Below are 14437 nucleotides of genomic sequence, written 5' to 3'. Positions count from 1 at the left end.
AATGATGATGATGAAGTACCGTGTGTCTGCAAATACATTAGCTAGCACATATACAGATTAATGAGTACTTCAACCAAGTTTTGTTCAGGGATTTCTCACAGCTGAAAAGACTATGTAGCTAAAAACTATTAAAATGCTGGAAACAAACCCAGAGAACAGCATTGCTTTCAGGAGATGGTACCTAGCATGATTGAGTGTAGTCCAGACAGCACGTAGAATATAGAATATTATTTCTCTCTTGATTTATTCCCCCACTAAATGCTGTAAACATGAGTGTGGGGTCTCTAGTTTCATATGTTCTTTCATACAGCATGATATTCATTTAGTAAATTATAAACCATTTAGAGTCAAATAAAGCATAAAGCAGATTGTGCTTCTGACTTAAAAGTTGCTTATCAGGGCGTCGATACCCTTGAGGTGTAAATCCACTGGTGTTTGTTTACAAGATTCTTTTGTGTGCATTTTTTTAAATACTTTTTCTCTGGATATTGTCACACTGTGGCTGCTCCAGGTTCAACATCTCACATTCAGCGTGTGCTACACATTTACAGTTGACGCCTGTCAAATTATGTAACATGACATCACTGAATTGTGCAGGATTGTTTCAGTTTCACCTTCTTTCCTTCATCTGTTTACATCTTTGAAAGAGGACAGTCTAATTTTTAAAGACAAATCATCCCTTAAAGGTTGGGCAACAATCAACCCTGAAATACCACCTGAGATTCCGGCTTTGAAGGACGCCTGACATCATCGGATTGAGAAACTAAATCAGGTAAATCATCATCCACGCTATTCAAAATCGAATGTGATAGTCCATCACATGACAGTCGGGGGGGCGTCTGTCTGTTTTAAATCCAACTGCTCCTGAAGCACGACCCTCTGCGCACTCACTCAACATCTTTGTCAAAAGCAGAGCCCGGCAGACACAAAGATGAACTTAGCGACGCCGCTAATTAAACGTGAACAAATCCTCTGACAATGAGTAATCGTCTCATCTGGTCTGACTGCGCCAGGCAAAAGAGCACTGGCCCACAGTGGAGGCTCGGTATAAAGGGCACACTTGCCACCCCAGAAAAGGGATTGCGCATTCTGGAGATTGTCAGTGACTCTGCACTTTACCAGGAGACTTTTCCTTTTTGTCCAAAAATAATCCCTGTTTTGAAGCAGTCGCAGTGCACTCAGCGCTCTCAAAATGTGCTCCTCTCGCTGTGATGCTTCAGAACACAAAGTAAAATTGGAATACAGGCATCATCCTAAACAGCAGGAGAGTGAACATCCAGCCAAAGCCCAGTGACCTCGCCAGCAGTAGCTGAACCTCTTCACTGCACCAGACATTCAGAACGTCACACGGTGGGGCTTCTGGGGGGTCGAGGCCTCGCAAATTTAAATAGGAAGCTTGTGTACGGAGTTCAGACTCAGAGGAAACCCTTTCCTTCAGTACGTAACGTCACTTCAGGCTGATGTTTGGGACCATGGTTGTATATAAAGAGCGGATGTAGTCATGGGGTCGTCTCCCTTTGGTTTGTGGACTGTTTTTATCACCATCCTGGATTAACATGTTTTTTTCCACAACCACAATCCATTTTAAATTCATCCCAGCAGGAAACCCTTAAAAAGGGGCCACTAAAATTCAAAACACATAAGACAAATCTTATAGGATAATTATGAACACGTTATTTTATAACTGAATAAACGCATCTCTAAATCTACTCATTACCTGAAGTTATGAAACAAATGTTTGGATTTACCAGATGTCCGTCACGCTGCTCTGCTGCTTTCTTCAGTTTAACTCTTAATCCTAGGCAGCTGACAGGGTTCAATAATGACCACCAAGACCGTCCCGTGCTTCTGCTTTTACATTTTATTTGACAAGACAATGATCTGTAAAACATGTACAATAGGGTTCCCATAAAGCATACAAAATTATAATCCACCTACGATAAAACAAAACAAATGAAAGAAAATCAATAGACACAAAATCTGTTTACATCTCCAGTGTGTGAGCGTTTGTTTTTTTCTAGCATTGCCATCATCGACGTCTAACCCATTGTGTGCTTCCCCACTTCATGATCTGTTGTTCTGTCAGCACGAGAAGTGAAAACTGAAAAGCTAAAAATAACATAAAGAAGGCACGTCTGGCTCTGTGATGAGAAGCTGTGATGACAATGGTTGAAAGGGAGAGAACGGTGAGGTGTGTGTGCGGGGGGGTTAAAAAAAAGAGAGAAGGGACAGATTCGTTATTGAGGACAGCTTGTGTTTCTGGCATTGGACCCGGAACGGGGGACGCGGGGATGGAGCAAAGCCCCCGAAATGCAGCCCTGCAGCTCGTGCAGACGAGAAGGACACGGGGCCCTCGATGTAAGAGCTACTTTGAAATCATAGATCTCCCCGCTTCCTACCCTCTTAGAAGTGATGACTCAAGCAGTACTGCCCGTAAGCAGACTTGAAACCGATATCTCTGAGCAATTTCCGTTTTTGTTGACAGCTCGCTGACAGCACTCCTGGTGATGTCTAGATTGTAATTCCAGATACCTCCGAATGAAGGAGCTCTATTAGATGGCGAAGGTTCTGGGCAAAACTGAACGAGCTGAAACTGAAATACTAAACAATTTCTGTGTAATAATGTCTTTCCCTTTTTCCTTAATCACAGCATCCAACAATGCACCAAAAAAATAAATAATAATTCATTTGAAAAAAAGTGTCTGTCATTTGATTCTGCTTCATGACATCTTTATTTCTGTGAAACACATCATACCTGATTGTCCGACACTGCGCCATTTAAGCCAGGCAGAAAGCCATGTACTTGTCATGGTGGTTGGAATCTCGCACAACTGGGGGCTTAGATGCCATTGGTCCATGCACCATGCAAACATTCCCTTTAACCACAACGAGTACCTTGTTTACAGTGGCTATCGTATCTATTAGCCCTGCACCTGTGCCAAATTCATACTGCAGATTCAGTGAACATTATAGACGAGAACCAGTCAAAGCAACAACATAACATACACATTAGCATGAGACAAATTTGTTTCTTTTCAGGATGCAGAAAACGTATAGAAGCGTTTCAGTTAGTTACGATTTTTATGGTGCATGCTAACTACGACAATTGAATATTAACAGATGATTGTCATACGTCCCAAAAACAAAATATTGCAATTTGTGCAAAACTGCAAAATGTGAAGGCTGTGGTGAGAAAAATGTTGTTTTCTTGCTTTAATCTTTGACCAATTTAGTTTATTTTCCCCTTGCTTCTACTGTTTAAGACTGTTTGTCCATATTAACAAACCGTTTCCCATTCTCCAATGTAACTGCCCCCTGACAATGAACTTTTTAGGGTGATTTGGAGAACCTCATTCAATGTGGAATCCCCTGGGTCAAAGGGCTGGTGTCCGAGGTGATCGAGACTGGGACAAAAACATAAAGTCAGCTGACGAATGCTGCATTCACACCAAAAGCGAAGCAAATTTTTTTCCACATGTTAGTCGAGCGAGATTACTCACTAGTGATAGTTAAATCGCCTTCATTCGTGCCTGAAAGGGGGCATTGCTCATCTCAGCGGCCTGTCTCCGTAAGGGGATTGAAATTTTTCAACTTTGGCAAAATTTGCTTCGCTTGTTTGTGTCTTTCGTGCCTTTTGCGCTGCCCGTTGAAAATTTGCTTCAACCGCAACCATTCCCATCAGTGCGTTGACTTTGGATGGAATCTACTCGCGCGAGTAATTCGCTTGGCTTTTGGTTGAACACAGCATCAGTATGAAGAGTGACAAAGTCCAGGTTGGGGAGTAAAATCCAGGGCTTTCAGCCAGAAGTCTGCGGTTTTAGTCACCTGGTTGATTTTCATTTATTTTAATTTAAGTAGGTAAATTCACAGGGGGAGAGTTAGAGATGAACAGATACGTGTGTGTTGAAAAATCAATAGAAGAATCTTGATATTGTTACGTCAATACAAACTCTAAATCAGACTCCAATTTTGAGGGAAATGTGTCAAAATTGTGTCATAAAGAATCACAAATTGAGTTTTTAGGTTTTATAGGTGTTTGCAAATTGGGTGGAAAATGATTCATGAATAGGTGTGTAAGTGGGATAAGGGAGGCAGAGACAAAGAGGCCGTTGCATTTTGAGTGGATGAAAATGAGCCGGGCCTTCTTTTGCGTGTAGGAGGCTGAGCTACATCACAGCAGCACACAAGACTTTTGGTCTACTGTCTTTGGCTTGTTGGCCAAAGGTTAGCAAGTGTTGCTGAATTAGCGTTGCTAGCTTAGACCACATGGTGTCATGCTGCTACATAGCAGCTAGCTCTGGGTAAAGATGGTGTCCATTGTCAGTGGATGCAGTGACATAACGCATAGCTCTGTGATTCCGGTAGATTTTGTAAGTCGTCTCTATATTATTCATAGATGTAGTTTAATTTTGGATTAAATGAAGGATTAAGTGTGTGTACGTGACGGGTTGGGAGTATTAACATGTCGATTAAAGGCTCTGGTTAGTAGCATCTTTTATTATGGACTGTCAATATTACACCTCAGATGCGAGGTATCTACCTCAAGGCCTCCAGCAGGAGCTCAGGATTAGAGTAGAGAGGAAAAATTCTCTCTCTGGGTTGTTTGTACTTTGAGCGCCGCAAGAAACCACGATTCCATGCTGACTGCATAAAAAACGGAAAAATGGAACCCTGCCGAGCCGCCACGCAAGAAAAAAACCCTCCCGTTCTCTCAACTGAAATTGGACTTGTGCTTGTGGTTTGCGTGAATGTGACAGATGCACTGAGATAGAGATTAAAAAAAACAACAACAACATAATTCTTGTTCGTTTTTTGGACATTCAAAATGCTTTTACGAATGGAGAACATTTTTCTGCAAACAGCGTTGGGAAAAGTGTTTCAACAAGCCACCGATCATGCCATGCAGAGTTATATGAACAGGAGTACAATCCACACTATTTCATTTTTTTTTCATATATTCAAATAAAACATTTTCGCATTAAGTGACAACCTCAATATACCCGTGAAAAATAAAATAGTAATATACACTTTGTTTTTTTGTGTTTTTTTTTAACCTCTCAATGTGACATTAAACAAACTTCCATCCCCTGTACAGAGGCACTGATAACACCTACACTGGTAAAATTATTTATGTGTACACAATTCACCAACAATATATTATTCATCAATATCATCAGTACTATTTACACTGGTTGTTGATCATTTGGTACCATCTGACATCTATGAGATTTGGATTCAGTCAGGCATAGTTGTTTCTTGCCCTGTGGTTCTTTCTTGAAAATTAAAAACGCAGAACGCATATTTTCCACATGTAAAATGTTGTGCATATATCAGAGCATGTGACCATTTTAATTAGATAAAATGGCTGTAATGGCAGTATTCTTCTGATACGCGCCGAGCATTTTCACACTCTGAAAATACAATCCTCATGATGTTTTCTCACCCTTATTAATGGAATTTATTCTAGGAGGACTGAAAACGGGCTTGTTTTTAGCCCTGTGGTTTGTGTGTGTGCGCCCTGCTGTAAACCGGGTTTCATCCCCCCAACACACACAGCCACACACTCTTGCAATTATGAGTCGTGGAATCTTAATCATGTAATGTTGCCAGGTTACGGCGCTTCAGAACAATGTCACTTCCCCTTCATTAGTGCTAACGAGCAACCGGTCGCTCCGGGGAAAAACAGGCCTTTTTTTGACGACATAATAAAGCGGAATGTTTCTTTTCGCGACTGTAGCCTGGAAAATAAAAGCAAAAGGTTGCATTTTCTTTATACAGCTATTGTTTGAGTTGATAAAGGACTGAAATACTTTCAAAGATGGTGCGTGATTAATTGAAGCTGCGTGGAGGGCAACATACCTCGGCCTTTCTGGGACCGTATTCAGAGGGTGTGTAATTAAAACCAAACAAACCGTGGAAGAAGAGTCCTTTAAACAGATTTCAAAGGTGGTAATTTTTTTTCTTCCGCAGTATTGCAAGGCTGCAGGAGGATCCTGATGTTTAATCCTTAAATAGAGATGTTCAAATCATTTTCCACACCTGTAAACAGAAAAGCCCACGGGTGGTATCTTCAAATAAAACACTCATTTTGAGATGTGAGATGGAAAAAAATGCTGCATATTATATTTCACACTGAAACGCCGTTGTCTCGCTAGTTTATTATTTGGCTGAAATTTAGATTAGCATGCGTCCAACAGGCCCACTGGTGGTTATTTAGCTGAGGGGAGTGTTGCAACACCTCTCAACCCTGTAATTAACATATTGTAAAATCCCTCCTCCCTATACGCAATGAACACGTGATCTCAGTTATCATCGCTACTGTGTGTGTCTGTCCAAACTGCTTTGAAAACTGTGCTTTATGTTTTACTTTTCAGGTATCAGGTATTTGAAATCTAATGATGATTGTCGGGATCTCCAATCCCCCCGAGTTGGTTGATGAGAAGGATCCAGCACCACAGTATGCACAGAGTTGCATGCAAGAGTTATAGATATGAACACAAATAAAACATTTTACCCTTGCTTACATTACTGTTTGTCAGCAGTCACTTTCATTTTTCACGTGGTGAGAAATGAAAACACTGCTTCTCACTGTGTGTTCATGGGGAGATGGATAAACATTTTGTCCCAAAAAACACCCAATAAATGGGCCTGGTGAAGGATGTCATCGTGTGTGGGTTTAAACCTTTTAGTGTGGAAACAAGTGTGCTTGCCTTTTGCCTTTCATGCAAATTTAGGGGACCTGGAATGTGCCTGTATGGCGGCGAATGCGGTGGCCGTGGTTGCCAAGGCTACACGTACATGGCGGGAGATACAAAGCTCTCGCCACGGGAGATGTTGGCAGCCGGTTGCTCGTGGTAGGACGAATCCAAGTTGTTGCCGCGTTGACCATCGGCGGCGACTTCGTTTACGCTGTCGTATCCGACCGGGTCATGCAGGACTGGGGGGGCGCCGCCATTCAGGGCTCCACTGGTCTCCTCATCCAGGTTCTGCACAAGGTGTGACATTATACAGAGATTTACAGTATGTTTAGGTCATACTGTGGCATACATCAACCCGATTGAACATCTCTGGAGAGATCTGAAAATGGCTGTGCACCGACGCTCCCCATCCAACCTGATGGAACTTAAGAGGTTCTGCAAAGAATAATGGGAGAAACTGCCCAGAAATAGGTGTGCCACACTTGTGGAATCACACCCAAAAAGACTTGAGGCTGTAATTGCTGCCAAAGGTGCTTCAACAAAGTATTGAGCAAAGAATGTGAATACTTATGTACATGATGTTTTCGTTCTTTATTTTTAACAGATTTGCAAAAATTTGCAAAAAACGGTTTTCACTTTGTCATTATGGGTTGTTGTGTGTAGAATGTTGAGGAAAATAATGAATTTAATCCATTTTGGAATAAGGCTGTAACATAACAAAATGTGGAAAAAGTGAAGCGCTGTGAATACTTTCCTCATGCACTGTAATCACTAAACGGAGAGTTTCAGAAACACCTAAATGGTCCTGGTATTAATGCAAGTATTAATGACTCGGACAAAGTCCAAACACCATGCCATGACGTCTCTACAACCACCGTGTTCAGCTGTCCCAGCAGATATGGAGCCTACTGTGACACGAGTGTGGCCCCCGTGTCACCGTGTGTGTACTGTGCTATTTACCGTGACAGGCTCTCCCCCCGTGGGCTCGTAGTAAACCTCTCCAGGGCTGAGAGGGGCCGTCTCTGTGGGCATGGGAGGCTCCGATGGCTTGTTCAGCTACATGCACAAAAACCACACCGTATCAAACCGCACCATCCGCAAACAGCAAGGGGGAAAAGAAGCGGAAGAAGATTAGAGCTCGAGACAATGCATGAAAATGTGTGTGTATGTGTCACAGTGCAGCAGACCACTGATTAAGTGGAGAGTGTGTTGACTCGAAGGAAAAAGCAACACAGTCTCACACATATGAAGCTGAACTCGTACACTAGGCACCCTCGTTCATTCGTTTTGACATTAGATTCTTATTGGGTCTGGTATATGTAGCGGATATGCTAATATGAGCTCACTTCCCACTGTCACGTTGCATGTTTATTCACCGATTGTAATCTTAGCCTCTACCTCCACATGCTAAAAATTTAAGAAGACTATAGTCAAATGTTTGTAAAGATGTCTTCAATTGAGACTCATGCTGAACATAAGATTCAGTTAGTCGGGAAGGGACACAGATCTGAGGTATTTTCTGCACTTACTTTTACTGATTGCCAGGAAAATGCTAAAGTGGGAGGATGGAAAATCAGCAGCCATAACCCAGTGACTATAAGAATTTACATTTATAGCTAAATGTATAATTAAAAATGGAAACTTTTGTATTGATCTATGTTTCCTTGGATTTATTTATTTCTATTTCACTCTATTTTTATTAGTTTTTATATTTATTGTATACATTTTCTAAATTGGTTTACTACTCCCCTCTTATTAATATTACCTGTATCTATGTAATAAACCTTCACAGTTGAACAAGCGAAACCTCGTTTCAGCCGTGCATCAACAGACGATTACATCAAATCAAGGTGAAATTGCAGTGTTTCTGGTGTCATTAGATAACGCGATAGTGAGCACAGTGATCGCAAACGTGTGATTGATGATGGAATAACATGGGGAGGAGGAGGAGTGGGACATGAGTGGTCTAATGGAGGTCTTTGCAAACCAAGCTAATTAGTTTGACATACATAAGCAAACACGGATCCCAGATCAATAGCCATTAGCCCCATTATGTCCAAATGGAGCGTGTGTGTGTGTGTGTGTTGGTGTATGAGGAATGTGATCGCGGTGACACTAAAGAGTGAGTCAAGGTTACGTTGAGCACTCACCATCTCTGTTGTGCTGCCTGCCTTGACAGGGGGAGGGGGCTTGTGCTTGGGGGGCGCCCTGGTTGGAGAAAAGACAAAGACAACGCAGCGCCGAGAGACAGATTTGTCTTTTGTGGGAAACAAAGAAACAGGCCGAAAGGCAAACACACACTGAAGGTCTAGAAAGATTCTGTCATAAAGCAGATTCTATTCCTTTTAGTGGCAAAATGACCCTTTTGTTTCCCCAAGTGTCGGGGAAGCAGGTGGACCAGAGACAGCGTGTAAACAACGTGTGGCCCTTCATGTCCACACGTCCATTCGGACTACATGGTTTGAGGCTTTCATGTAGTTTCATTTCAGCAGCCATTTGTGGCCAGGTGGGTATTTCATGAAGTATCAGGAGTCTGGCTGAGACCACTTTGCAGGTGTTTTATATTCATCTGACATGTAAGACGGAGTCACCAAACCTTACAGGTGTGTCAGAGATCCAAAGAAGTTTGAAGATGGCTGAGGCCCTGCAAGTGTTTCGTGTTCTTTTCGTATTCAATCGGGAATCCAAAATTGGATTTTTCAGCATAGCAGCCTATTTTGGTAAATGACCCGTTTAAAGCCTCCACTTGTACGGACCATGGATACAGCTTTCCAGTTTCTAACAGATTCAGACCATGAGCAGCAACCTCGATCCCTGCTTTATGTCTGCATTGCCTACTACACTTAATTTTTTAGCTCTGTGCTATTTAATGTCGACACAATTACCACTTAATAAGTATACAACAGAAAAAATCTAAAAAGAAAAGAGATTGAAAAGTTCTGAGGAATCACACTTAATGTCTCACAACATGCACACAGTGAGTTAGTTACAGTGCGTGTGTGTCTCACCCCCCAAATTCTCAAGATTTATTATTTAAGTTGAAATCGATTTGTTTTGCTGCAGGTCATCAAGTGCAAGAGGTAAATAAGTCATCCTGGTCACACAATCCAGACAATTTAAGAATCAGTGGAGCAGTTTTTCTTTGCTGCTGGTCTTCACCTTGAGCAAAAACACGGGATTGTTTTTATTATCACAATTTGCTTGGAGAGTTAAAAAGAGGACGAAGAAGTGGAAGCTGATGAAGACTTACTCTCCGTCCTCCCGGCACTTGCGGATGTAGAAGACGCTGGCAACGGCGATGCCGATGGCGGCGAGTGTGCCGAGGATCCCTCCGATGACAGCGCCTGACGACGGGCCCGGAGTCATCCGCCGCTCCGTATCTGGTTCAGGGTGAGAAGAAAAACAAGAGAGGATTCGTTTCATTGGAATCACTAATCGGCGCTGATACCGTCCGTAGCCGAGCAACAAAAACGCCACGCACGCAGCAGCGAGTTGGCGTCTAATGGAATATGTGTAAGCGTCATGAGTAATCACAGCTGCGATGATACGCAGGTAATCAATAGTTTCTACTCAGCATTCAGAATAATGCTCAGCTAAAAGCCGCCCGTTGGGTCCCGAACGCTCACTAACGCCGCCGTTCTTTGGTGTGCAGCTTCATCAGCTGCGTGTCACGCCGACCTCGACCTCTCCTTTCAATTAAGAGCCAATTTGTGATTCGCTGACGGCTTGCGAGGCCTCTAACTCGACTGTAAAAGCATCTTATTACAAGCAGTGCTTTTTTTATTTCAAACAAGGCTGACAGCAGCTGCACACAACAGCAGCCACCACCACGAATGCTTGAGCACAATCACCGGCTGCAGCGGGGATTTTGGCGGCAGCAACAAAGGTAGGGTGGAATTTTTCCACAGGTTGTTTGGGTCCTCTTTGTTGGGAAAATCATATTTCATCACCGGTGGCGAAGTAAACGCTGTCACGTTTGATACAGAGATGATAAAAGGATAACTGCCCCCGTGATTTGCACTCGTTTGGTTTCACTACGTAGTGCATTTTAGCTGACGCGCGTATGATTCTTCACTGGGGATGAATCAGTCTTTGCACTGCAATGTTCTTTGCGGTGTTGAGTCTTCCCTTGTACTGCAGCTCGTGAAACACATCAGAATGAAATTGAATATATTAAAAAAAATCAAGCAAGCAGAAGTGACGTCCTCCTTATCCTTACTGCTGCTGCTTATCCTTTGGTCAAATAACCCACAGCTTACAGATCACGAGAAACAAAACATACACAACACAATTTTGATCACTTCCCAAACTAATTTCAATCAACCTTCATTGTAATTTGGGGTTGCCGAAAATAAATGTAACAACATGCATAGCTAGTTGCAACGAGTCATGAGTCAGAGAAGCTGAAACTACGTCTTTCATCATAACAAAAGACTGGGTGTGTTTCCTCCTCCATCTCGCCAGCAGGTGGGGTTCTGGTCCAAGCTTTAACGGACCTCTAGGAGGGAGAGAGAGATGAGGAAAGGAAAGCTTAAAGAAAACTTGAAAACAAAGGAGAGAGGGGACAAATATCCAGATGCAGTAGAGGATGAGGTAGGAAAGAAGGAGGGGAGGGAGGAGGGGTGAAGGCGGTGAGAGACAGATGGGAGGCGGGGCACAAGCACACAAGATGCATGTCAACGGGACGCTTCCACCGGCGACGTGCGGCCTTCACGGGAGGCAAGCTGGATGTGTGCGTGGGAGTGAAGGGGGTTGGCTATGGAAGATGAGGGCGGAGGACAGGCAACCGATTGGTCAGGGTGGGGGTGGAGGGTAGTGGAGAGCACCCAAGGATAGTAGAAGAAGAAAAGATGGATTACTTGCACCTTTCTTACTCATTACATCCCTGAACAGGCAGGAAGCACCGGCCACTGTCCTCATACACTCCCAAGGGGAGGTACCACGCTTTGGGTGGAGGTTTCCATCCACCTGTGTTCATGAGCGCATCCACGGAAAGGCCAGAGAACACTTGACCAAATATAGCTATGGGAAAATACCCGTCGGCATCAGTAAACAACGAGTAGCAAAAGTTGCCTGATTTTGCCTGATGTTCATTATTAATAAAGCGTTTGAAAGAGCACTGAAAAACAAGAGCTGTTGCCAACAGGTTTCCGAGGGAATGAGATGGCGTGCTCTGAGAAGTAGTGAGGGATGATGACGCTGGTAGCTGGAGTTTGCGCGAGAGGACCACAGATGTGAGCACAGTAAACAAAGGAAGCGAGGCTCCTTTGCCACTCAAGACGCCGATGGCCACATGAGCCTCAGCGCTCCATCTGAAAACCGGAATTCTGAAGCCTCACAAGACTTTAAACAGGGCGCTGTTTGACAATCTTTACCAAACCTATGAATATTGTATAATCGGTCTCAACTGCCATCGTCTCCCCAAACGTAATCTCACTGTAGTTGCCGTGTGCAGCTATTTTAGAAGTGAAAATGTTAGAATTAAATGTAAGAAAATGTTCTAACTGAACGTAACCGGAGGTTTAGCAGAAGTGTCCCATCCATAAATTCTACTTTTGGCTTTAGTGGAGGAGAACATTCAGACCACTAGCTGATGAAAATCCACGGCTTTGGCAAACGTTTCGCCCATTAAGTTATTATTATGTTCCCTGCCAGCTGGAATGATACCTTCAAAAACTTTGCTTCTACTCTAGTTTCTTGGTTAATGTTTCCAACCATCCACATGCTGTGGAAGTGATGAGTGTAGCGATAAGTGAACCCGCCCACTGTCCCTTCCTGCCTGTGCTCCACACATCCGTATCCCAGCTCCCCCTTCTCCTCCATTCAACTCCATCTTTTACAGTCAATCTTTATTTGAAATGCAGCTCAATTTCTTCATCAGCGAGTCGGCGCTGGAGTTGTTGGAATATATATATATGTGAATTATCAAACATTGATATTGTTAAATCAATAGCCAAGGCCTCATTTTGTATCATTGCTTTATAGAAGTTAAAATGAGTGGGTGGAAACTCCGGCTGTTCCGGTCCATTTTTCACTCCCTCGCTTGGTAGCAAAACACCCCGGATATAATGCCATTATCTAAGTGACACTGGCGGTGAGAAATTGCTTCCATATCGCACGCAATTCAAATGAAATTGATACAACAGTCCCTGTATGGAGCACTCAGTCACTCTCTCCTATCAAACGAGCCGTTGTGAGGGTTGTTTCAGCCATCAGGCAACGCGCCGCGCTCAAGGCCTTCACTTAACCACGATGCACAACATGGACGAAACACAATGCAAACAGCCAAGAAAACAAAAGCACCGGGACACTTAGAGACACACGCACGCGGATACGCAGATTCAATGCACCGCAAAAACGGAATTGATTGAAAGGTTGCTTCTGATGTCCAGCAATCTACATCACAGGGTATGAAACATGAAGATCAATGGGTCAGAATCATCTTCATGCAGCTGGGCTTCACTACGCGCCCCCCCGGACCGGCTGTAGTTCTGTTTCTACTCTCCGCTTGGACAACCAAGTCCAGACAGTGGATGTGGAAGATGAGACCCAAAGAGATCCAACGTTTCCAATATTTACGTGAATAAGATACAAGAAAGCTCTTGCATGAGGTAAAGTTTAGCGCACATTGACACCTGTGTAGATGTCCGCTCGTTCAGTTCAGATCGGTCAATCGTCGACGGGTTTCTTTTGCTCAATGATCCATATTCTCATTTGCGACATCCACTTCAAACAGAATCGCTGAAACACCCCGTTTCTAACCTTCACTTGGCCTCAGATCTCGTATCTGCTCCGTTGTCCCGGGATTCCGGTGCCGTCTAGCGTACTGAAAGGCGGCAGAGGAGACGGATGCTCAGATTGTCTGATTGATTTTCGTGGTTGTAAAGGCTGTCACAGGAAGCTCCAGCAAAGAACCGGAGGAGACGTTGGGGGAACGGTGAGGACCCGACGGACTGCGACTGTAACAATATCTGCTGAAACGATACGAGAACTGAAAGACTTGAAGCCCGGTGCTACTGCTCGCTCATCCATTTTGATAACGTTTTTAAACTCGCAGCAGCTTGATCCGCCGCCTCGGACTTTTCAAGCTTATGTTACACAAATAGTTTTGGACGAAAGATTTGCAGAAGTTCCCCTTCAAACCCCTGCAGCGGCGTGCCTGAAATGTAAGCCGGAGATGCAACATGACAGCATATGAATAAACATTACCATCAGATTCAGCCACTGAAAATGTTTCTATCAAGTTTTCATCACGTTAAAGCCGATGGTGTATTCTCTCGCCTTCATCACTAATTGGTCGCATGCATGTATATGTACCAACATAATATTTATTCAGCTTTCGATGAACCGAGCTCGGAGAAAAGCAGCGGGGAGCAAACAGGATGAGGGAATGAGAACAGATGGGAGCAGGCGAGAGGAAGAGAACGTAATTAAAAGTTATGTTTCAGATATTAACCATACACTGTGGACACGCTCGTGGTGACATCAACCATTAGCTTCTGAAAAGGCCATTTTGAGGCCTCGAGTGCAACGTTTAGGCCAACGCCATTTTTTTGCCAACAGTGGTTGGACTGTTCGTGGAGTGACGCCTTTACAGAGACGCAGTAGTGACCTGTCAATCACGAGTCTACTTGACTCTAAATGGACCATCATTTACTAAATAAACATCATGCTGTATCAAAGATAAAGCCCGTAAACTCATGTTTAAAATATTTACTGAGGCAATAAATCAAGCTAGA

At 43.4% G+C, this 14437-nt stretch overlaps 1 protein-coding gene across 1 annotated transcript in view; it reads right to left on the bottom strand.

The window, feature by feature from the left end:
• Positions 1 to 1846: 1846 nt before the first annotated feature.
• Positions 1847 to 14437, bottom strand: part of pvrl2l (PVR cell adhesion molecule related 2 like) — a 217972-nt gene continuing 205381 nt past the window's right edge. The window contains exons 7-10 of the mRNA XM_040189452.2: positions 9949 to 10078; positions 8849 to 8906; positions 7659 to 7754; positions 1847 to 6986 (exon numbers count right to left, since the gene is read on the bottom strand). Of these exons, the coding sequence (XP_040045386.2) occupies positions 6789 to 6986; positions 7659 to 7754; positions 8849 to 8906; positions 9949 to 10078 (482 nt within the window). The 3' untranslated portion in view covers positions 1847 to 6788. The remainder of the gene's footprint in view (positions 6987 to 7658; positions 7755 to 8848; positions 8907 to 9948; positions 10079 to 14437) is intronic.

The sequence above is a fragment of the Gasterosteus aculeatus genome, chromosome 10, assembly GCF_964276395.1.
Source record: "Gasterosteus aculeatus chromosome 10, fGasAcu3.hap1.1, whole genome shotgun sequence".
In the NCBI taxonomy this organism is placed as follows: Eukaryota; Metazoa; Chordata; class Actinopteri; order Perciformes; family Gasterosteidae; genus Gasterosteus; species Gasterosteus aculeatus.
This window is presented reverse-complemented; position numbering and strand designations above follow the sequence as displayed.